Source organism: Mesoplodon bidens (assembly GCF_964165515.1).
Source record: "Mesoplodon bidens genome assembly, chromosome: 13".
Lineage (NCBI taxonomy): Eukaryota > Metazoa > Chordata > Mammalia > Artiodactyla > Ziphiidae > Mesoplodon > Mesoplodon bidens.
Genome location: NC_138169.1, coordinates 40323617 through 40348569, shown reverse-complemented (window position 1 = coordinate 40348569; position 24953 = coordinate 40323617). Strand labels below are relative to the sequence as shown.

At 47.6% G+C, this 24953-nt stretch overlaps 2 protein-coding genes across 2 annotated transcripts in view; one reads left to right on the top strand and one right to left on the bottom strand.

Annotated features, from left to right (window-relative positions):
• NPC1 (NPC intracellular cholesterol transporter 1) overlaps positions 1 to 2302 on the top strand; it is a 49423-nt gene extending 47121 nt beyond the window's left edge. Inside the window, exons 24-25 of the mRNA XM_081253136.1 lie at positions 739 to 901; positions 1503 to 2302. Of these exons, the coding sequence (XP_081109262.1) occupies positions 739 to 901; positions 1503 to 1585 (246 nt within the window). The 3' untranslated portion in view covers positions 1586 to 2302. The remainder of the gene's footprint in view (positions 1 to 738; positions 902 to 1502) is intronic.
• RMC1 (regulator of MON1-CCZ1) lies at positions 2042 to 23623 on the bottom strand. The gene is made up of 20 exons (XM_081253137.1): positions 23430 to 23623; positions 22661 to 22737; positions 19881 to 19965; positions 18979 to 19035; positions 17553 to 17639; positions 13965 to 14105; positions 13551 to 13654; positions 11630 to 11719; positions 11433 to 11538; positions 10577 to 10688; positions 7630 to 7674; positions 7324 to 7377; positions 6564 to 6692; positions 5967 to 6073; positions 4162 to 4281; positions 3772 to 3849; positions 3368 to 3472; positions 3213 to 3281; positions 2896 to 3121; positions 2042 to 2165 (listed from the first exon to the last, which is right to left on the bottom strand). The coding sequence occupies exons 1-20, from the start codon at positions 23529 to 23531 to the stop codon at positions 2086 to 2088; spliced, it is 1974 nt and encodes a 657-aa protein (XP_081109263.1). The 5' UTR covers positions 23532 to 23623; the 3' UTR covers positions 2042 to 2085.
• Positions 23624 to 24953: the final 1330 nt, after the last annotated feature.

Below are 24953 nucleotides of genomic sequence, written 5' to 3'. Positions count from 1 at the left end.
GGCCAGCCATGTGTGTTGAAAAGCAGGGGAGCTGCCATGCTTGGAGCCCAGTGTGCAGTTTGTGGTTCACATTTGGAGAATCTTCTCAGGCTAAACCAGGATACAGGGCTGAACTATGAACCAGTTACTTTACCACCAGACAACATTGTTACAGAGTAACAACAAAAAGTGTGTAATAAATAGCATTGTCTAAAAAAATAGTACATATCTTAATTGAAAAATAATGCTGTTGGAAAAATGGCACTGTTAAGACTTGCAGGGCTGCCATGGGGTCTATGCAGAATACACAGCTTTTACCCTTATTACACCTTTTTATCCCCCCTCAGATTCATAAGTAGCAAATAAAACAATTTAGGCAGAGCCTAATGCTACTTATCAGTAAATCTGAAAGCTGGGGTTCAGTCCCCCATTATTTTGGACCTTGGCTTTTAAGAAATCCCTCTGTGGACTTCCCTGGTGGTGCAGTGGTTGAGAGTCCGCTCGCCGATGCAGGGGACACGGGTTCGCGCCCCGGTCCGGGAAGATCCCACATGCCGCAGAGCGGCTGGGCCCGTGAGCCATGGCCCCTGAGCCTGCGTGTCCGGAGCCTGTGCTCCGCAACGGGAGAGGCCACAAGAGTGAGAGGCCCGCGTACCGCAAAAAAAAAAAAAAAAAAAAAAAAGAAATCCCTCTATGAGGAAGTGTTCAATTACGGTAGGTTGATAAAAGTTGCTTCTAACCCCATCTCTCTTCTCTTAGGTATTCAGTGGAATCACACTAACAAAATTTGGAGGCATTACGGTTTTGGCCTTTGCCAAATCTCAAATTTTCCAGATATTTTACTTCAGGATGTATTTAGCTATGGTCTTACTGGGAGCCACTCATGGATTAATATTCCTCCCTGTCTTGCTCAGTTACATAGGTAAGAGTTTTTCTTTTTAACCTAGTGGGATGGAGGACGCATGATACTAAAGGAAAAGGATACCCTGAAACATTCTTTTGAAGTATTTAAATGTACTTATACTGATGGTCATTTGATAAATAACAGTGAGTAAAAAAACTTCTAAGAGAAGAACTTCAATCCTGGGGCTTCATGTTCGCCCATACTACTTCATTAGAGAACTGGAGGCCTCGCGTCATCAGATTGGAAGTGAGTTTGTGCGTCAGCAGCCCAGGGCTCCTCGCTGCTGAGGTGAAGGACACGAGTCCAGCCACAGCCCAGCGGTGCCCTGGAACAGCTTTCATTTCCGTTCGCTGTTCTAGCAGAACACTGCCTCTGCTGTTCACCTCTAATTGGGAGTTCTCCTTAGGATCTTTTTGCCTCTGTGGTCACTTCAGCTTCTGTAAATGACCTGTGGCTGAAAGAATAGTACTAATTTGCTTGATTTAGAAAATGAGGGTTTTTTTTTTTTTTTTTTTTCCCCCCTTAATCTCTGGGGGATAGGAAGTTGTGTTACAGTAGAAACTGTCTCCTTTTCTCCTAAAGAAATGATCCGAAAGTTCATTCTTTTTGTCCCTCACAGGACCATCGATAAATAAAGCCAAAAGTTTGGCCGCTCAAGAGCGATACAGAGGTACAGAGCGAGAGCAGCTCCTCAATTTCTAGCCCGCTCACGGGCTTCGGAGACTGCAGGTCAGTTGGTCGGTTTACCACTGGACAGCAGCTGCATTGTCACGGCTCGGTTGAACCCTGAGTGCGAGCAGATGTCAGGCTATTTAACGGCAGCAGCTTCGGCCATAGCGCTTTTAAACTCAGGAATGCAGACTCTGCCTTGAAGCAGTCTTACTGAGCCTGGAGGTAGCCCCAAGACGCTGGAGCGCCTTCCGGTTCTCCAGGAACGAAGCCTGGTTCCCGGGCAGGCAGAAGGGGACGCTAGGAAGGCTATCTGCTCACTGACACTTTCTGAAGGCCAATCAATGCAACGTGTCTCCTTTTGTAGGAGGAAGCCATCGCACAAGTTCTCTACCATATGTTTAGTAACATTTGAGGATGTCGTAGATGTACTTTATTACAACATCTTGTAGTTTAGAGAGCTTTATTAACGCAATAAATTAACTTTGTACACATTTTATATATATATATAAAAAAAAAACTAGCAAGTGACCTCAGAACGTCGTAGGCCTCATTAGAGCTTGGTCTCCAAAAATCTGTTTGAAAAACGCAACGTGTTCTTCACAGTGTTCTCCTGTAAAGGAAAATACAGGTTTAATCTGTTAGACAAGGCACGAAAGGAGGAAAACAAGAATGAACACGTTGCAGCTCCTAGATGTGGATACTGGGTTTTAACTTATTTTTCTTTCATAAAACACTTTGTTTTCCTAAGCTCTTGAGTTGTCCTTTCTGTTTACCCAGCTTGTGCCACTACAGAACCTTTACAGCCTCCAGCAAACTGCCCCTCTGCCCTGAGAGGTGGGGGAGACGCAGGGTGATCAGTAAATGCTGGGAGCCCTCAAAGAGTTACAGGTTCCTCCCCGTCCTAAGGAAGAGGGTGCTTTAGATTTCATAACTTTGGAGATAAGAGTGATTAGCCAATGCTTTCTGCCTAAAGCTAAAACATCAACAAGCCCCGGGCCATTTACAACCCTCCGCAGGGCAGCCATTTCCTGTCTCAGAAAGGGCCATTCCAGGCCCAGATGTCAGACAGAGCTGGGCCCAGGCAGGCTACCCTGCCTTCCACCCCGACACCCCACTGCAGTTCCAGAGCAGAACTCCAGTTCCATCAGCACCTTGAATCCACTCTCACTACAACAGGCTAAGGATTATGCGGGCTGGTACAAAATTTTGTCTTTTAAAAACTAACCTGAGACTTCTCCAAACCAAAAGGCTTCTCGCACACCCCTCAGCTGCCAGTGCTCTCCTGCTACTGTCCGAGTCTGTGGTCGCCCCAGGTCTTTTCCCTGCAGCTATATTCTCACCTGGTGTGAAACTAGGGTTCCCTCGCAAACGCTGGTTTCGCTGTTCAAAAAACCGGAATATAGTGTAGAAAAGCATGTGGTCTTCAGTCTGCTTTGCAGCATCTAAAAATTTTCGTGCAGAGATGTTGTCATGGCCACCAATGCCCCGGATAAACCTTAAGGCAGCTAACACTTGGTGTTTGGAAAGGAGAACTTCTACTATTTCATCATTTGCTGTGGAAAGTCGCTAGAAGTAAGGGAGAAAGAGAAATCCGGGTCAGTGCAAGCAATAGGAACAGCCTTCTATGGGGTTTAAAACTCTGCTGTATCAGAGTTACCTTCAACATATCCAGAGACAGCTGATGAGCAGGAGGGTAAAAACTTTCCAGGGAGAGCAGCAGACAAGCCTGGAAGACCCATTTTCAGATTAGATTTGCCATATGTTGAAAGGTCAAATTTTAAGTTACAAAAGTAAAAATTGGGTGGTACTTACCAAAGGCTTCGAGTCGCTGAGGACATGGTACTGCAGGAACTGGTGCAGCGTGTAGAAGAGGTTGTGCTGGACGAGCGTCTTGATGACAAGCTCGTGCAAATAATGCTGAGACAGAGACAGAAGGAGAGACGGTGTCCATGTCGCTCAACTACGACAGACTAGAGGCTCAGCATGCCGAGACCACGGCTGCTCTAAGTGACAGGTGAAAGAACCCGACCTGGCCTGAAACTGATCATCCCACCTGAGAACATGGGGTCACGTGAGGAGGGTCACTGAGTCTGAGACAGGTGTGCAGACTCTTGTGGCGTACAGAGAGTCATCGCAGTTAAGGCACTGACAGTGCTTTTACTTCAATAACCCCCTGCCCCTCTAACGTGGGACCACAGATGCTGGCTTGAAGGTACCTGTACTGTGATCTGAAACTGGTTCAGAGAGCGGATATATTCCATGAGCACGGCTATCACGAATTTCTGAGGCATCTCCTACAGAGGGGAAGAGTGTTTAGAACCCGAGTGGCAGAGGAGGCTCCGTGTAACAGCTCCTTGTTTATCTGCCCCCTTGCTTCCAGGGTTCTACTTGGCTGCTTTTGCACAAAGCCCTCCAGAACCTCCCGGGTCGGGGATCATCTTTAGGCCTGAGTCTTAGAAGCCAAACCATGAGCATTCAGTCCTCACCCAAGGTAACCCGGTTACTCTAATCACATTCTGAGTTCTACTCATTTTCCTCAGTCCCCTTCAAATGAGATCCTTGTTTTGGGAATCTTCAGTCCAGAAGGGGCGGCGAGCCTCCCCTACCTTCTTCTCCGCAAACGCCGACAGCACGTGGGTGTACATGTCAGACTGGTCAACCACGGCCTGGGTGCGCGCCGGCCTCCTGAGGAACGGGCCGCTCCGGCTCTGCCCTGCTTCCAGTGCCTGCACAATACATCACAGACGGGACCTCAGTCGTCTTCCGGGACATGGCGTGTTCGCAGTTAATCCAAAAAGACTGAACCCCTAGATGCTGGGAGCCTAAGACGTGAGCAGAGGATGACACTTACTTCATTACTTGGACAAAACTCTTTCCTGTGCTGGCCGGGGAGGAGTTTAGGAGGTCAGGAAATACACCAGTGTTCACGGGTGGAACTAAAAAACCTAAGTCATAGTTTTATCGAGACTTTTTAAAAAAAAATTTTTGGCTGCACCGTGCTGCATGCAGGGATCCTAGTTCCCCGACCAGGGATCAAACCTGCGCCCCCTGCAGAGGAAGCGCAGAGTCTTAACCACTGGACTGCCAGGGAGACTTTTTTTTTTAACCTCTTAAAATAACTCCCTAATTTTATTAATCACAGACCATCTAGCATTTGGGTTATCCCTGAGTAAGCTGAAGGGGACGGGCGTTCTGGGGTTTTTGTTATTGTTTAAAACCACTTCCATTTTTAGCCTTTGGACTAATCAGATTCTTGAAGTGGAATCATTCATTCCACTTGTCCTGAACTTCTTTCTACCTTCAGAAGATACAATAAGAAACAAACAGTACAGCAGACCCTGATAAGCCATGTTAGTTTTTTCCAGCCCTTCACAACACTTGAGCCTACTATAGGAAAAGCACAGTGCTAATACTGAGTCATCACAGTCCTAAGGGGATCTTGACTGAATGCCAGGACACATCTTATTTTTTATAGCTTTTACATCCTCAAAGGAAAGGAAGAACAAGCGGCAAAATGATTATATTTCTGATTTACTGAGTCTAGGCTCTGGATTGGCAGAAAGACATAAAATAACCAAACTGAGACTGATTTTCTTATCCATAAAATGAAGGCAGACCAAGGAGCTATCTACGTGTAAGATCAAACATAGATTAAAAACAACCAAAGAGGGCTTCCCTGGTGGCGCAGTGGTTGAGAGTCCGCCTGCCGATGCGGGGGACGTGGGTTCGTGCCCCGGGCCGGGAGGATCCCACATGCCGCGGAGTGGCTAGGCCCGTGAGCTGTGGCCGCTGGGCCTGCGCATCCGGAGCCTGTGCTCCGCAGCGGGAGAGGCCATAACAGTGAGAGGCCCGCGTACTGGAAAAAACAACAACGACAACAACAACAACAAAAGAGGGCCTCCCTGGTGGCGCAGTGGTTAAGAATCTGCCTGCCAATGCAGGGGACACAGGTTTGATCCCTGGCCCGGGAAGATCCCACATTGCCGCGGAGCAGCTAAGCCCATGCTCTGGGCCGCAGCTACTGAGCCTGCGCTCTAGAGCCTGTGCTCTGCAACAAGAGAAGCCACCGCAATGAGAAGCCCACGCCCCGCAATGAAGAGTAGTCCCTGCTCGCTGCAACTAGAGAAAGCCTGCACGCAGCAACAAAGACCCAACGCAGCCAAAAGAAAAACTAATAATTTATTTTTAAAAAACAACAAAAGAAGGTGAAGACATTAAATGATGTTCAGCCTCTAGCTCGTGGGACACAGGGACTCTGGATTTACGTTTTCCCTACAGCCGGCCACCTTGCCCTCTGGCACACAGCAAACCTCAGTGGTGTCATTCTGTCAGAATCTTGTGTCATAATTACACAGAGAATATACCCGGGGTGGGGTGGGGAGGAGGCCCTCATCACGTACATACAACTTACCAGCGTGTAACTCTGCTCGGCGTCCAGGTACTTCTTATACTCCTGGTTGAGTTTATCAAAAACAGTGGCTATCACAGGCAGCGTTGCTCTGTCTGACTCTGTCAACACTGGAAGGAGTCAAGGTTCACAAAGGTCGGCCAACCTTGTGTCAACGTTAGAACTTAAACACTGTGAGAGAAATGACTCATTTCCTGCGGTCGCCAGGGCATTCCGAGAAACGTGTAGAGACCGGCGCCCAAGGGCACTCGCCAGCCCTTGCTGGTTACTAACGTAGCTACGGAGGGCGTCAGAAGATTCTCAAAGTAGGTATAAATGTCGTGAGTGACTTGGATTCTGAAAAAGGTTTGTTTTCAAGCTGGGGAGGGCAGCCTCTACCCTCATGTGTGCCCATGTTTAGGTCTGCTTTATTTAGTCTTTACCCAGGAAATGTCTCGTAGAGACAAGTCATTTTTATACTGAGCAGCCTTTCCAGGGGGTTAAGTAATCCACTTGTCACTGAGCGTACCGGCTGCAGACAAGATAAAAATGTGGCCCGTCTCCCAGGGGGCGGCACAGGCAGTGTCAGGAATCAGACCGCAGGGTGAGGACCCCACTTACTCTGCGAGCACACCGACAGGACGACGGTCTTGCATTCCCTTCTCTGGAGGAGGAAGTCCATGAGCCTTCCTTTATCTGGCAAGAGGTTTACTATGGGCTGAAGTTTCACTTGGAGGTTCCAGAGGTAACCTGGATTGAGAGGCAGCAAATTTAATAGTGGGATGCAAACCAAAACAAAAGCCGCAAAGCTGGTTCCCCTCAACATTCATGGGGGCAAGTGCTGCAAAGCACAGCCAGTGGCTGCTTCTCACGCCAAAGCACAGGCTGCAATGTTCAGACACGTCTGACAACAGTGGGACTGGCAGCCAAAGCATCTCTGCGTGTCGGCTGACTCCTCACAGTGACCCTCCATGTGTACCCGTGGAGTGTCTACTGCATACAGACAGGCGACCCTTCCCCGCACCTGACCAACCCCCTTTGACCTTGAAGGGAGAACGGGTGTCTGCAGGGCACGAAGTTCGGTCCTGGGCTCCGGTTTCTCCTGCTCTGGCTCATTAGTCAAAAGGCAATTCCTGAGGCTCCCAAAGGAGCTCCGTAACTCAGCCATCCACCAGCCCTGAACCTCCTGACACCCACACTGCCAGGCAGGCGGGCAGAGCCCTTCTCAACTGGGGTTCCAGGAGAGAAGAACCAAAGGCTTCACTGGAAATGATCTGAGTCACCCCCTTCTCCACCCTCCCAGGGCTGGCACCCCTCAAGACAGACGGGAGACCATCAGCAAGCACGGCTTTCTAACAGGGTGACCCCCACCCCGACCCACCTTGGCTTGCACTGATGATGATGTCAGGTTGAAAGACAATCCAGGATGAAGAATCTACATGTTATAGGAAATTCTAAACCAGGAAGAGATGAAGACAAAAGGCAAACCCAGCTCCGATTAGCATCCTCCCACCCTGTTTGCTGAGGCCGCCCTAGGTGCCCGGCCCTCGATGGGAAGGAAACCCCACAGGCGCTTCCCACGACATTATTCACACCTGACCGGGGGCTCGGACCACCCTCAGACCCCAGTGTAAGGAGAGGGGACAGCTCCCCTGCTGTGCCCGGCCAAGGCCTTCGGAAAGGATACAGAGTTTACACGGGATGGGGGACTGGCTGGTCATGGGAGCAGGACCTACGAAGAGAGAAGACGCGTGTGTGTGAGGGCTGGTGATGCGGCCAGAAAGTGCTGCCAGCACTGGGACGTAAAGGTAACACTTAATACTTCCTTCAGTAACTGTTCATTCGACTGTAGTTAAGTAACGAAGAAGTGAACTGTTGTGCCCCACTGATAACACCCAGAAGGGGGAAGGGGAAAGTCGAGAACCATCCATGAAGATGTCTCGCCAAGGAGAAAGCAGGTCAAGGTTCAATTCACAGCGTTTTCGTTTTTACACATTAAAGAACTGAGAAGTTCACCTGAGTGATTCAGAATCAAATAGTCAGATAATTCACTGAGACTATTTCAAATAAAGTGTTTTCTGGCTTAATTATCTAAATAATGAGCTCAATTCTCCACTGCACAGAGTAGGTCCGGGCAGAGATCTCACCTGGGAGGCAGACCCCCCAAAAAAACCCTCACGTGACAGGGACTCACAACGACCAGTGACATTGCTCGAGTGTGCATGTCTGTGGGGGAAGCCCACAGTGACCTTGAGAAATGCAGCCTGCAAACTGAACATGACTATTCCTAGTTCTGTTCCAATTACCCAGGTACAGTCGGAAAATAGGTTTCAATCGGCAGGTTGGAAAAGGTGGTAATTTTGCACAGACCCCCCAGTAGAGGACAGGGCCAGACAAGCTGAGGCAAAGAACACTTGCATTTGAAACCTACAAGTGAGGGTCCTACATGTGGGCCTTGATTGGCTACTCATCACGTTGACTTAATGCGCTCAGGTGACAGCCAGATGGCTTCGGTTTTGAAAGCCCCCCAGGTGATCCTAACGTGTAGCCGGCTCGAGAGCCACTGGTCGAACAGACCAAAACCAGAAGGGGAAATGAGGGAGGCTGGCTCTTCCCCAAGTTGCTGGTCTCGTCTTTCAAAGTAGTCCAACAAGCTCTTCCTGACCTGCGACAGCTCACCTGCGACAGCTCAGGTGGGCAAGATACAAAGATGCTACAAACCTGTGAGGGGCTTGGAGTCTAGCAGGAAAAACAAAGAGTCATTAACCACAAAAAACGCTTTGCCAACCCACTCTAGAAGCCCAGAGATTCACGGACTCTTGAATTCTTATTAATCTCTGGGCTCTTGTTTTAGCCACACCTGGCCTTTGCTTTATATAAACAGCCAATCAGAACCCTGACTACCTTCTTACTGGTCCTAAACAACTGGAACAGAGCTGAAGGGTTGAAACGTTTATAGTTGTTTCTGCCCCAATTCGCCAGCAGTTACCTTCATGCTGAGTGAGCAGCAGATACAAGCCAATCATCTGACACACTCTACCCTTTTAAACATCACTACCCTGGGAAAAGGAAGAAGCTGGAAAGAACAGAGGGCCAAGAGACCTAATCGAACGTGCGAACTACAGCTGACCCTCAAACAAGGCGGGTTAGAACTGCATGTATCCACTTATACAGGGATATTTTTTTTCTTTTTTTTTTAAGTTATTTATTTTTGGCTGTGTTGGGTCTTCGTTGCAGTGCGCAGGCTTCTCATTGGGGTGGCTTCTCTCGTTTTGGAGCACGGGCTCTAGGCACATGGGCCTCAGCAGTTATGGCACGTGGGCTCCAGTAGTTGTGGCTCACGGGCTCTAGAGCGCAGGCTCAGTAGTTGTGGCACACGGGCTTAGTTGCCCCATGGCATGTGGGATCCTCCCGGACCAGGGCTTGAACCCGTGTCCCCTGCATTGGCAGGCGGATTCTCAACCACTGCGCCACCTGGGAAGCCCAGGAATATTTTTCAACAGTAAAAACCACTGTGGTTGGTTGAATCCTTGTATGCAGAACCTCGGCTATGGAGGGCTGACCATAAATTATATGTGGATTAACCCCACTGTTCAAGGTTCCACTGTAGCTTATTCTCAACCTCTGCTCAGCTTCTGGCTGATCTGGCAAGACTGGGCGGGCAGGCAAGAGGCAGTGCTCTTGCTAAACTATCAGCCAGAGCCTGATCTGATTCTTCCCTGTGACAGGTACAAGGATATCCTGCCAGCAGGCGAGGCTGACACACCAAAGCTATCTGACGGGGATTCCTTTTAAGAAAACACTCCTCCCAGAGTTCCAAATGTGTACCATCTGACAACGGTTTACACACTGAAACGTCAACTAGCTTACTCTAGACTCCAATCTCCTTAAAAAGAAGAGAATATGATTTGAGTTCTACCTTAAAATCGATGACACTGGGAGAAAAGCAAAAGGAACCAAATGGTTTCCTTCCCTTTTTCTGAAATCCCGAGCCTCTCTCTTCTCTGACTTCCTACTGCCATCTCTCCAGGTGGGAGGAGTGGTTCAGAATAACCTCAGGACCACAGCCTAAGTACTTACTGTGACCATCAGCCAAGGGAAAACGCAGCATTTATTATAATTATGACGCAGAATGTGAGAAAGATAAGGAAAAGTGATCCCAGGTTAAAACAACAGCCATAAGCAGCCAACTTTAACCTCAGGGCTACAGAGCACAGACCAACAGAAATGTCAAGGTCTTATTCAACATTAAAAAAAATCTTTGGGCTTCAATGGGTAATCACAACTCTCCATTTTAAAGCTCAGAGAAGAGAATCATTCTATTTTCTTCAAAGGAAGATTCTTCTCTCTCATAAAACACTTTTCACGGGACTTCCCTGGCGATCCAGCGGTTAAGACTCTGCACCTCCACTGCAGGGGGCGCAGGTTTGATCCCTGGTCAGGGAACTAAGATCCCACAGGACCAAAAAATAAAAAAACACTTTCACAAGAACACAATTTTAAAGAATCAGCAGAAGTATCATTTAAAAAACAAAACAAAACAAAAAACGGAATCACCCCTTACATAAGCAAACAGATCTGGCAAGCCCTTTATCGACTCCCCCATCCACGCACACACAGAGATTCCCTTTTACCTGCCACAGGGATCTGATAGGGCTGAATGGATCGAGCTGGAAGCACCGGGTGATGGAGGGTAACGCTGCCATCGAACTCCCCCCTCAGCTTGATATCAAATATCACTGATGTCTGAGGGGGAGAAAGACAAGACTGGTATCAGCCCAGACAAACCACGGTTCCACCCATCCCTCTCGTGACCTCACATCTGCTGTTTGGGATGAGCTGAAGGAGCCCCGTGTCTGCGTTCCACCCCTGCACGCTGGTTCTTATTTGAGGAGGAACCTGCTGGAACATCCCAGCTCTCTGGTACATGTCTATCTGCTCTCAGAAGTATTCCTGGAATCTATGACATGCTGCCTCCGAAGAGCTCCAGTGACTTGAACAGATCTTTTTCACTTTAACTTGCAACATCTTTATTAGTTATCGACACGGGTGTTACCAGCCTCCAGGAGGCAAGGAGGGAAGTGGCTTGTCTCCCACCAGACACCCAGCTGATGGGGTAGAAGCAGCAGGATCATTCTAGTTCTTTCTCTGTGGCCACAGAGCCTCAAAGCCATCATCATCTACACTCACAGAGGAAGTACAGGGCTCACGTGCTCACACAACACACTGGCTCGGCAGGGAATCCCCAGCTTAGATGATTCGACCAAATAGTTGTTCCAAAGTCCAATCTCCTCACATGTGTTACTTTGTGAAACAGTTTTTAATTATGCTAATCAACTGGTAGGGTTTTCCTAAACCATCTAGAAATCCAAACCCATTTCCACCTGGAAGATCAAAACTTTGAGCATAAAAAGCACTTTCTAGTCTCTTTCAGAATATTTTGTCCATTTTCACAGCTCTTTCAAGCAAGACACCCCCCAACACTCGTACCTCCGTGTCCTGATGATGAACGACCACCAGGTTGTCCACCACGTTCAGGGCGAACTTCCCTGTCCGGTTTAACTTCAATATGTGCATCTTTTTACAGGCGCCTTCTCTGTAGGACAACAGAAAGGTCAAAAGATAGATCGACAAGCTTTAGTTCTTATTTTACAATCAGAGAAGAGGGAAGAAAGCATTAAATATACCGTGGTAGGTGATATAGGACTACCTCCGCTCCAGTACTATTGGAGGTCCGAGAATGATGCCTCAGGAAGAGAACATATAGCTGTCCGTATCTAATCACAGAACAAAGAGACGTAAGTCAGGCTGGCTGTTTGACGTCCCTCCGTTCTAACTGCAGAGTTATAAGGCCATAGTTAAGTAAATTAAGAGATATTCACTTAATGGGGTATTTCGCAACCAACAAATATTTACAAAGACAGTGCAGTTAGCTTAAAAAAAAAAGCCTATTATAAAGTTAAGTGAAAAGGGGGGATGCAAAACTAAATATAGCTTGGGCTTCCCTGGTGGTGCAGTGGTTAAGAATCTGCCTGCCAATTCAGGGGACACGGGTTTGAGCCCTGGTCCGGGAAGATCCCACATGCTGTGGAACAACTAAGCCTGTGCGCCACAACTACTGAGCCTGTGCTCTACAGCCCACGAGCCACAACTACTGAGCCCACGAGCCACAACTACTGAAGCCTGTGCATCTAGAGCCTGTGCTCCGCGACAAGAGAAGCCACCGCAGTGAGAAGCCTGCACACCGCAACTAGAGAAAGCCCACACGCAGCAATGAAGACCCAACGCAGCCAAAAGTAAAATTAAAAAAACAAAACTAAATATAGCTTGATCACAATATTTCAAAAGAAAAACACAAACTTCTGCAGAATGACTTCTGCAGAATGTCCAAAACTACTGGAATGAAATACATGTTGTCAATAGCTGCCCTTGAGTAATATGCTAAGTCCATTTTCTTTTTAACTTTCTGTAATTTCCGAGTTTTATATAATGAGTACATTCCTTAATCACAGGAAAATATTATCACTCTTGATTTTGAAGCCTCATCTGATACATGTTGCCGTGACCAGTTCCTGCATGTACATTTTTATTCCAGGAGTTCACACTTTGCTGGGGCTGCCTCAGGGACAAGGAGGAGCCTGGGGGAAGGGTCTCCCCCTTTGCAAGGACTGTTCTCATTTTATCTTTTTCTAAACCAGGATGCTGCAGATTTCTTAAAAAAAAAAAAAACATTCTAAATGCTAAAAAATTTTACTGTTTGGAAACCACTGTTTTAGGCCATAGAAGAACCATAGAAGAATCAGAAGTAATTTAGGAGCAAACTGTTTATATTTTGTTGAATATGGGTATATAGGAGATTCTTTGTATCAGTTTCTATTTTTGTGTGTTTGATACTTTCATAATAAAGTTTTAAAATTTGAGATATCTGCATTTCCAAATGAAAATATACCTTCCTACATAAGTAATTCAGGTCTACATTTGTTAGATCAAAAATGTAAACTGTGGGCTTCCCTGGTGGCGCAGTGGTTGGGAGTCCGCCTGCCGATGCAGGGGACACGGGTTCGTGCCCCGGTCTGGGGGGATCCCACGTGCCGCGGAGCGGCTGGGCCTGTGAGCCGTGGCTGCTGGGCCTGCGTGTCCGGAGCCTGTGCTCCGCAAGGGGAGAGGCCACAACAGTGAGAGGCCCGCCTACCGCAAAAAAAAAAAAAAAAAAAAAAAAAAAATGTAAACTGTTTTTCTTTAGAACAAGTATGATATATTTTAGCTAAAAAATAATGTGTGATAAGTTTTGACTCACCAATTGAAAAGAAATTTCTAAAACTAAGAAACCTAAGAAATAAATCGGTTCAATGTTCTCATTTTATCAGACTAGAACGGTGAAAAATTCCCTAAGATCACAGTTAATAAAATCAAAAAAGAATGTCAAGAAGATGATGGGCTTTCTACATTCATAAGATCTGGATACAAAGCAGGGAAGGCGGAGTCCTTATCATGTGTTCCAAGGCTACTGGAGCACGGGCAGCCCTGGAGTTCTTACAACATGCTTCTTCTATCATGATATCCCTGAAAGCAATTACGAGAAGGAATTCTCTCAAAGAACAGACGTACATCGTCGCCATGGCAATGTCTCTCTCTGAGAGGCTCAGTTTAGTTGACTTAGGTGCAGCTGGTAATTCGATCTCAAACTTGGGCAGCTTTGACATAGTGCCAGCCTGTTTGGGGAAGAAAAAAGTCTTAAGAAAAGCTTATTAAACCCCCTCTGATGTTTTAGCACTTGCCACATCAAATCATTGAGGATATACACGCACTATGTCTTTCCATCCTTTCCAGGGTCCCAGGGGCCTGTCCCCAGAAGGACTCATTCTTGGCGGTAATGGGATGGTACGGGGTGCCCTCTGGTGGTTGGAAGTGGCAAGGCTCTTGTTGGAGGACCGTGCCCCCTTTGAAGTTACTGGATCAGTTAGGATGTTAGAGGAACAAGGTAGGAGGGGACATTTTTTTTAAAGGGAAGCTGACTCTCACCCGGAAATAGAAGGGCTGCAGCACATTTCCAAGCACCGTGGTGGACAGCAGAATCACAGCACTCTCAGGACAGTATATGTACCAGTTCACGTTGATGTTCTGGCTCTTCAGGAGTTTCAGATTCCGTTTCTCTGGTAATACCTGATGCAAAGTTCAAGAAAGAGAGCCTTCACTTAAAAACAGCAAATGGGGAATTCCCTGGTCGTTCAGAGGTTAGGATTCCATGCCTCCACTACAGGGCACACGGGTTCAATCCCTGGTTGGGGAACTAAGATCCTGCATGCCACGCGGCTTGGCCAAAAACAAACAAACAAACACAACAGCAAAGTGTCTGAAGACTGGGACTTCCCTGGTGGCACAGTGGTTGGGAGTCTGCCTGCCAATGCAGGGGACACGGGTTCGAGCCCTGGTCTGGGAAGATCCCACATGCCACGGAGCAGCTAAGCCCATGCACTACAACTACCGAGCCTGTGCTCTACAGCCCACGAGCCACAACTACTGAGCCTGCACGCCATAACTACTGAAGCCCGCGCGCCTAGAGCCTGTGCTCTGCAGCAGGAGAGGCCACTGCAATGAGAAACCAGTGCACAGCAATGAAGAGTGGCCCCCACTTGCCGCAAATAGAGAAAGCCCACACGCAGCAATGAAGACCCAACGCAGCCATAAATTAAAAAAAAAGTCTTAAGACTGACACAGTAAATAAAGAAAATAATAAAAAGCAGAAGAAAAAACCCAGTAGGTTAAACAGAAGAAAATAATCATTTTTATTTATCACAGCTACCATTTATCCAGCCCTATGCTTAGTGCTTCCAAATCTTAGCTCATTTACCCTCTCCACAACGCTGAGAGCTGGGCATCATTAGGCCAATTTGAGGGGAGAAAATAAGGCTCGGAGAGGGGAGGGGACCTGCCTGCCCAGTGACAGCCTAGGCAGCCCACTTCACTGCAGGGCAGCGCTGAGCCTCCTCATTCCCAGGCACCGTCCACCGAAGGGCAGGGAGGAGCAGCATCCTCACTCGTCATGGAAACGGTCAAAACAAACCCGAGCCCCTGGAGCCACGTGTACCAAACCAGGCACCACCCAGCCTGCAGTCTCAATTTGAGGCTGGGAGGGGCTCCCTTCTTCTAACAGACATGTTCATGAGACTCCGCATGCAAACCTAGCATTTTATAATCAAGGCACATTTCAAATATACTCTCAATCTTCTGATACATCAAGGAATGCTGAATACGGCCCCAAGATGTTAATGCTCCCAGAACACTGCCCTGCAGAACAGACCTGGAAGTCAGGGTTGGGGGCGTGGGTTTCTCGATAATCCAGGTACAATAAAATAAAGATGTGCTGGAGTCCTCTTTCTTTCTAACTTATTTCTTGAAGATCTGAAAACCATCTAGATGACCTGAATGTACACTTTTCTACTACTGAGAACAGAAAGCTATACTTTTAAATGACTGCCCCAGGGAACCCTTCTGTAAAGCAAGCAGTCATTTGCTATCATAGGTACAAAATTCTATTTCTGTACGTATGGGATTCGTGTAGTTTTTCTTTCTTTCTGCTGGTCAGCTAAGGTTCTGATTACAGCCCTACAGCAAAGCACCACAACATTCACTTTGCACACTGTTATACAGGTGTATCTCCTCCATTCGTACATTCTAAATTACACTGCTTTCGTTAGGGCAACAAAGTTTAACACCTGAAAGACTACTAACACTCTCCACATTGGCTCCACTTAGCGAGATCTCAGAAGCTTTCCCAATAGGTCAGGCAGCTAGAACATATTAGAAGATAAAGAGGAAGGTGCAAAGTAAAAATCAGTAGAGTGAAAAGGCAACCTACGGAACGGGAGAAAACATTTGCAAATCATCTATCTGATAAGGGGTTAATATACAGAATATATGAAGAACTCCTACAACTCAACAACAAAAAGAAATAACCCAAATAACAAAGCACTTGAATAGAGATTGTCCAGAGCACATGCAAATGGCCAAAAAGTCATGAAAAGTTGTTCAATATCACTAATCAGAGAAATGCAAATCAAAACCACAATGAGATACCGTCTCACAACCAGCAGGATGACCGCTATCAATAAAACAGAAAACAACTAGTGTTGGTGGTGATGTGTAGAAACTGGAACCCTGTGCTCTGTTGGTGGGGATGTAAAATGGCATAACTGCCACTGGAAACAGTATGGTAATCCCTCAAAAATTAAAAACAGAATTACCATGTGATCCAACAATCCCATTTTAGGGGTATATACTCAAAAGAATTGAAAGCAGGGTCTCAAAGAGATACTTACACACTCATGTTTATAGCAGCATTATTCACAACAGCCAAAAAAATGGAAGCAATCCAAGTGTCCATCAGTGGAAGAATGGATAAACAAAATGTGGTGTATGTATAACAATGGAATATTATTCACCTTAAAAAGGAAGAAAATTCTGACACATGCTATAACATGGATAAACCTTGAGGACATTATGCTAAGTGAGATAAGACAGGCAGAAAAAGACCAACATTGTATGATTCCACTTATATGAGGCAGAGGTCCTTAAAGCAGACAAATTCATAGAAACAGGGGAACAACAGTGGTTACCACAGGCTGGGAAAGGGGAAATGGGGGAGTTGTTGTTTAATAGGTACAGAGTTTCAGTTTTACAAGATGAAAGTTCTAGAGATCTGTTTCACTACAATGTGAATATATTTAACACTAATGAATTGTACACTTAAAAAATGGTTACGACGGTAAATTTCACGTTATGTGCTTCTTATCACAATTAAAAAAATTCTTTTTAAGAGGAAGAGGCAGTTCAAGAGGAAACACAACATACAAAAGATGCCTACCTCCCTCATAATGAAACATACAAATTAAAATGGCTTTCCACCTCTCAGATTGGCAAATGTCTACAGACTTATAACATCCAGTTCTGCTAAAGGTTTGGAAAATGGAGATTCCTACATTGCTAGTGAGAATGCAACTTCTAGAAGAAATTCAGTGATATCTTTTCAGCTTTCTAGATGTTCGTACCTAGGCTGTTATTTCCCTTCCAACAATTGACTCACCTAAGAATATAAAACAATGGTTACAAACCCGTTCACTGCTTGAAATCACTGTAGAATTGTTTGTAATCACTAAATAATGAAAGCAAGCATGAAGTTCAACAGGAACTGGTTGAACTGTAGCAGGTCCACACGACAGAATACCAGCCAGAACAAATATGGAAAGACATCTAATGACAGCTATGCCCCAAATAAATAAATAAATAAAGCCAGCCACAAGCTTATATACAACATAACCATTTCTGTAAAATAAATGTTGCTACCTGTGTAGGAATGAAATGGAGGAAGATGCATCAAATGGTTCATAATGGTTACTTCTAGGGACTATGGGGGACTTTTACCTTCCATATATCTTGGTAACGTTTGAATGTTTTACAAAAAACATGTATTACTTGTAATTAGAAAAAAAGAATAAAAACCCAAACGAAAGACTAAAGCTCTGGAATCTCAAAATATCTATCTAGTGAATTCAAAAGGCGGCCAAAACATGACCACAGACCTCTCTCTAGCACACGTAAGTAATATAGTACCTGGTACAATTCGATTCCTTGATCTGTGATGAAGACAATTTCAGTAGAACTGGTCCAGCAGAATCCTAGTATGTTGGCATTCTTGGTCTGAAAAGAATTGTAAAAGATTTTTTTTAATTAAAAGAAAAAAAATGTATGTATAATTCTCTTCAAAAGCTTAAAATACCTTGTTGTTTGTATTGCTCTTTAATTAAAGTTACCGAGATTTGATTACTTATGAACAAATCAAACTTTCTTTTAAATACACTGCTCCCAGATTTTCACCTGTAACGCCTCACTGAAGCACTTGAATCTGAAGTCCTTCTCGTCAACAGGACAGAGGGAAAGGCAACTGCCCAGCACTCACCGATACCAACCTCTACTTTAGGAATCAAAGGACAGCTGACACTCTGAGTCAAACACATCATAAAAGCTGGCATTATAAAAGTATAAAGTCCTAGGGCTTCCCTGGTGGCGCAGTGGTTGAGAGTCCGCCTGCCGATGCAGGGGACGCGGGTTCGCGCCCCGGTCCGGGAAGATGCCACGGAGCGGCTGGGCCCGTGAGCCGTGGCCACTGAGCCTGCGCGTCCGGAGCCTGTGCTCCGCAACAGGAGAGGCCGCAACAGTGAGAGGCCCGCGTACCGCAAAAAAAAAAAAAAAAAAAGTATAAAGGCCTAAAGATTCTCTGTGGCTCTTGCCCCAAATGGGGTTGGAGGCCTTGAGCCCTGTCCCAAGTCACGTGGTGAAGAGCAGCGCTGGGAGCCAAGGGGCAGCTGGGCCAGGGCTCTGCTGCACACAGAGGACCCAGAGCTCTGCCAGGGGCTCAGGCATTTGCAGATGGGCCCCTCCTTGCTGAGGGACCCACCTGGATCCCCAATCAGCAAAACCGTCACAAAAATGAAAAAGCTATACCCTATCCACCTGCAGCTTCTGCGGGTTTCCCGGGTGCCGCGATGCCCGCTGAGCTGAGCCCCCACTAGCCTAGTTCATCATAGCCGGCAAATCTAATTAAAATGGATTAGAATCTCCACCGAGGGAAGGAAGGGAGGGAGGAGGGAAGGGGAAGGACACGAAGAGCACAAGTCGAGAAAAGAAAACATCGTCAGGAAAAAGGGAAAAAGAACTCCTTTTCCAAAAACCTCCGAAGAGGCTGCTATCGCCGCCCAGCAGAGGAGGGCAGGGGCAACAGGAAAACAACAGCCACCAAGTGCTGACGTGGCTCAGTGTTCAGCATCCTGCGTCCATTTAATTCTTCCAGCTACATCTTACAGACGAAGAAACAGGCTTTAAAAACTTTAAGAAGTGTCCAAAGTCAGAGCCAACGTGAGGCAGATCCCAGCATTCAAGCACAACCTGCTTCCAAGTTCGTGCTCTAAATTACCACGCTACCCTGTGCCTCTACCCCGGGAGTTAACGCTCACCAGCTGGGAAAGGATCAGGCCCATACCTTGCACTCCTGAGTGTACTCCAGCTGAGGACTATCTGAGGTAAAATTAGAAAAATCCTGGAAAACAAAAACACGCACGAGGAGAAATGTGGATTGGGCAGCATACTGCCGACCTACTTTGGTATACAATGAGACAAGAGAAAAAGACAAATAAATTTAAAAAGTGATCAGAAAAAAAACTTGACAAAACCCAAAGACAGGAAAAATAAAAAGACTGATTTGGACAAGCTGCCCCCTTAATAGCAGCAGGTCGACAATTCAATTTTTTAAAAACGAGTTAATCCAAATACTGTTCGGGTTTAGAAACTGATTTTGAGAGTTCATTCCTCAAATGGTTGATTTCAGAGAAATGGTTGCTGTATTTTACTAGGGGCTTTCCAAAAATTTTAGTAATTAATACTGACAGAAGGAAACAGGATTCTGCCTCCTTCCCGACAGCTTTTCCTCTACTTCACAAATGGCGATGGTGAAGATTTATGAAGACTAAAATGCCGACAGGCTGCTCCAGCTTTGAATATCTGGTCCTATTAGGTTGAGCATTCAAAGATGAGAGAATTGAATAAATGGAGTTACTCTGGTAAGCTTAACTCACAAAGTCACCAAAGATATGCTTCGCATAACTTATGGTGCTGGATCTTAATCAATACAAAAGATACCTGAGGTTCCAACTTACTTAAAAAAAAATTAAGTAAAAAAAAACTAAGGCCATAAGTATTTACCCATTTAAATGTCTTTCTCACCTTCAAGAATCCAAAGGCTCAAATACAATGCAGCATAACTATAGCTTCCATGACATTAAAATAATAAATGGTTCCTTTAACACTGGAATTTTGCAATTCATTCTCTTCCAAATGTATTTCTAATGTCCTTTTCTTCATACTGTATTTAAAGATATGTCTTACCACGGTCTTTGAGGTCCTCTGAACAGCCAATATCTTATTTTCTAAGGAAAACTTAATGCACTTCACTTCTCCTTTGTCCTCCATTCTTTAAAAGAAGAGAGAGCAGGTTATGAGTTACACTTCAAAACTGCATTCTAGCATCTATCATTTTGTGAGAAGAAAAAAGACAAGTTAAATATTCAGGAAGGGACTTCCCTGGTGGTGCAGTGGTTGAGAATCCGCCTGCCAATGCAGGGACATGGATGGGTTCGAGCCCTGGTCCAGGAAGATCCCACATGACGCGGAGCAACCAAGCCCGTGCACCACAGCTACCGAGCCTGTGCTCTAGAGCCCACGAGCCACAACTACTGAAGCCCACGCGCCTAGAGCCCGTGCTCCACAACAAGAGAAGCCACCGCAATGAGAAGCTCACGCACCGCAAGGACGAGTAGCCCCCGCTCGCCACAACTAGAGAAAGCCCACATGCAGTAAGGAAGACACAACGCAGCCACAAAAAAAAAGAAAAAAAAAAATTCGGGAAGCAGCAAATCTTAGTTTAAAATTAAAACTATGTTTCTGAAGCTATCAGTAGGACTGCTTTTCAAAGAACAAAGTCCAACTGGCAACGGGTGTGACGGGAGAAATCGACAGAATTGCAGGTAACAAGCGACTGAGGTGTTGAGAACACTGCACTTTCACCTGAGCCTCCCTTTAGGCGTAACTAAGTCTAGACCCACGCAGTAACCTTCTCCACACACTGCCGCCTTCCCTCTCCATCGCCCTCACAGCAGCACTTTCTTTTTTCTTTGAGATGCTGGCAGCTGTGAAATATTTATTTACTTACTTTTTTTTTTTTTTTTTTTTTTGCGGTACGCGGGCCTCTCACTGTTGTGGCCTCTCCCGTTGCGGAGCACAGGCTCCGGACGTGCAGGCTCAGCGGCCATGGCTCACGGGCCCAGCCGCCCCGCGGCATGTGGGATCTTCCCAGACCGGGACACGAACCTGTATCTCCTGCATCAGCAGGCGGACTCTCAACCACTGCGCCACCAGGGAAGCCCTCCTTACTTATTTTTGATTGACGTACAGCAGTGCTTTTGAAAGGAGTCTACTCTTTGCCACCCAGTACCCAATGGGCTGCACCACCAGGTGGGCTCCACCTCGGGTCTCACAACTGCCTCAATCGGACGTTACATGGGAAGTTAAGAAATGGACCACAGAGGAAACTCTCAGAGGAAAGGGGATGTTCACTGTCCTGACTGGTGATGGTTTCATGGATACATGTGTCGAAACTCATCAACTGCATATGTCAAATATATGCAATTAATGATAAGCAGACCACAATAAAGCTATTAAAAGTAAATAAGATGTTTTGTTAAAAGAGGGTTAAGTTCAGTATCTCCCCCCTCAAGCCTTCCTGAGCCCCTTAATCTGGATAATCATGGCCTCACCCTCAGTTTCCACACCCAAGAGACCACCAAGTGTTACCCCAGACCTTCTTAAGCAACCCTTGAGTGCCTATCGTTTGCTGGTCTACAGTGCCTTCAGGCTGGTCTTCCCTGCGCCTGCTCAGGTTATAGCAATTGTCTCTTAATGGGATCCCTGACTGACAGGCTCCCAATAATCAAGCTTCAATGCTGCAACAGTGCGCTCTTTCCAAACATTGATCTCATCAAGCCGCGCCCCACCTTTACCTTCAGGAACGAGATAAAGCCTGAAATCCACAGCAGAATATAGCCGACTGCTGCCAGAGGTCACACCACCACCCACCCCTTCCCTGCATGAAACCTCATTTTTAGTCACACTCGGAGTCCCCCCAACACGGTGCCTGCATGCCTTCTTGTTCTCTCCATCCAGAAGTTTCTTCTCTTCTCTACCTAGAATCTTCTCTTTCAAGCCTCGCTCCACTCTGAGGCCTTCCCCCGCCTGGGCAGTGGTCTTCCCCAGCCCATCCCAAGACCAATGTCCATCTCTTCTCTGTGGCCACATTCTGAACAGAGCACTACTACAGCACCTACCACAGTCAACTGTGTGAGTCCACTCACCTGCCTCCCACACTAAATGTATGACTTTTCCAGAAGGGAGCCAAGCTAACTCAAAGCCTTCCCACGCCTGGTGCCCAGCACAGGGGCTGCAATCAGTGTTTTCCAGATGATGATCAAAGAAAAAGAGGCTGATTCATTTTCTGCTTCAAAAACTGTTTCCTATTTACACAAGCCAATTGTAAAATGTAAAATGAGGGCATACACTGTACTTTCCCCTTCTGTAATCAAAAGAGTTAAGGTGACCAGATAGTTTATCATCCAAACTGAGATATCTCTGAAAGTGAAAGAGGCTGCTATTCATTCCCCTTAAGTATAGTGGAAGCTGAGATTTTAATGCACTGTATTAGATGGGAAACACTGACCTAGGGATCTTCTCCACCTCCCAAACGCTCTGCAAAGACCCTGGGCCCAAAGAGGAAATGAAGGCCCTCCCCTCAAGAAACCGGAAATAGGCACATAAACGCACCGACCGGCTAATTTCAAGTGCCAGGAAGTAGGTGCCCTGCGCTGGAGTATCTGGATCCCAAAACAACAGGGAAGGCCTCCACACATTCACTCTGCAGGAGGTACTGAGATGTGCCACCAAGACTGCACAGCAGGTGTCTGCTTCCCTTTTCCTACAGACTGGGATATGCCCCCCACTTCAGCCCTCTTAGGGGAGACAAGGACAAAATTTAAAACAATCTTCTGAATGACAACAGAAAAATACCATTTTGTTTACATGCTGAAATATTCTGAAAACGTCAATACAATCATTACCTAAATGAGATGGGATTCCTGTCATCTGGGCCTTTAACTACCACTCCAGTAGCTCCACCGGATCGAACAGCAAAAACCTGAGAGGGAAAAGCAGCAACGTTTTAACGGCCTGAACTTTTAAAGGCTTTAGGCACATATACCAACCTGCAACGATGATTTCTGCTACACCCTACCCTTGGTTCAACTAAACTAACGTGGCGCATAGCAAAGTGCAGAGGCTTGGTGTCCACAAGAATCTTCAGAAACAAGAGAGTAGAGACCAAAAAAGTCTCCCATTCCGAGAGCAGCCCGCCGAGCAAGGCTCCAAGTTTTAATCCGTTTCGGCAAAGGCGACGCGGCGGCACTTGCGCACACCCTGCTCCTCCGCCCCGCTGCCCCCCGTACCCCGCCCCTTTACAAGATTCCAATGATGAAAATCTCAACGTCTACATCTTTGAATGCAAGGGAAACTAATGACAAACACAGACAACAAAAGGAGCCGAGGAAACACCGGAGTGCTACCAGCTGACCACATCGGCCGAGGGGCGCAGGGTCGGCGCGGGGGATGGGGTCCGCCCCGCTGTCACTTCGCGGGGGAAAGCCCCGGCCGCGGCGGAGCCTGGTCCCACAGGAAGGGACTGGCGCGGATCCCGCGCCCGCACGGCAGGAGAGGCCCCAGGCCTGGTCCCCGGGCTCCCGGCCCCAGCGCGCGGGACACCCAGGGGCACCGGGGGCGGCGGGCAGGGCGCGCCGGGCCGCGCGGGGGAGGAGGGCGCGGGCCTGCCCGCACCTGCTTGTTGGCCTCATCGAAGAAGACACAGTTGACCGGGTTCGCCTTCTCGAAGTGCACCGGCCGCTCGCACAGCTCCAGGTAGTAGTCCTCCTCGCCCATGGCGGGCGCCGCAGCGGCGGCAGTGGGCCCGGGGGCGGCCGCCAGCGTGGAGCTGACCTAGCGGCGCCGGGCGCGGGGACTCCGGCAGTGCGGCGGCGGCGGCGGCGGCGATCTCGCGGGCGCTGAGGCCGCTTCCTGGTGCCACGCCCCCAGCACTCCGGCACGTGACTCGCGGCGCCTGCCCCCTGGCCGCGGGAGGGGGGCCCGCCCCACCGGCCGAGACCACGGCCAGCTCTCCGCTAGAGGTTCCTCCCCTTTCCGGGAGGGCGGGGTCCCACTGCGGCCCACCGGGCGGAGGGCGGAGGGCCGAGGGCGGAGGGCCGAGGGGTGACCCGGAAGCCTGACGGGTGCCGAGGGAGGGCGTCGGCGCCCTGGATCCCAGCCGTACCTTCGCTGACACGTTCCGGGCCTGGCTTCCACTCCGTTCCGGGAGGCTTGCTCAGGGCCGCGTGCTCGCGTGGGGCAAGGCTGCCCCCGGATCTAGGGAAAGCTCATCCTTTCTCTTGGGAGGGCTTCTTTGAGCCTGCCTCTGTGGGAGCTTAGTAAGGGAGAACAGTACTGTGGTCAGCACCTGAACGCTGTGAGCTTGTAACAGGGAAACCTAGTTTAGCTTGCAGGTCTGAAGGCCTCTTTTGATGGCTTTGATAGTTGAGGGGGAGGGCGGGGGTAGCTCCTCATTCAAGAGATAGAAGAGAGAGATGGGAGGGAAGAAGGGAGGATCACGGATGACACCCTAGGTGTCCATTCTCGACAATCAGATGGATTTTGGCACCATTCTCCAAGATACAGAAGCTTGAGAAGTTTGGCAGGGAAGTGGGAAATATCAAGAGTTGGGTTTTCAACATGTGAATCCAAAGAGAAATGACAGCTAGACAGATGGATATGTAGGTCTGAAGCTCATCAGAAGAGTAACAAAACTGGAGATAGAAATTGGGAGTTATTGGAATATTCGAAGCAGTGGAATTGGGTGGGATCACCTGAGACAGGGACATAAAGGAAAACACACACACAACCAGCCTTTAAAGGCCAGGACCAGGAATCAGCAAAGGAGGACAAGCAGAGCCTGCCAGAGAAGTAGACAGAAAACCAGGGAGAGGGTTGTTTCTGGAGCTGCGTGTGGAGACTGTTTCAGGAAGCGGGTGCTGTCCGCTTTGACAAAGGCGCTGGGAAGTCGGCTAGAGAGAGCACTGAAAATGTTCCGGAGCAGGACCCTACTGAGCCTTCCTGGGATAGACCCCCTCCCCCATATCCCCTACTGAAGCTCCTCTCTTAAGTACCCAGATAATAGTATCTCATGCATATTTCCTGCGTTTTTCAGATGCTGCCCCATCAATTTGAACAAAACACGGCTCCTCAGGGTCCCCAGAGACCTCCGTGTCACTATGTTTGTGAAGATTTTTCGGCCATTGTATGTTATTTCCC

Excerpts from the sequence above, each read along its gene's own strand:
- RMC1 (XM_081253137.1), bottom strand. The coding sequence starts at position 23,531 with ATGGGCGAGGAGGACTACTACCTGGAGCTGTGCGAGCGGCCGGTGCAC. Across the intron at positions 17,640-18,978 it reads AGTACACTCAGGAGTGCAAG|ACCAAGAATGCCAACATACT; the intron begins GTATGGGCCTGA and ends AATTCTTTTCAG. Across the intron at positions 11,539-11,629 it reads GTCCTATATCACCTACCACG|AGAAGGCGCCTGTAAAAAGA; the intron begins GTATATTTAATG and ends GTTGTCCTACAG.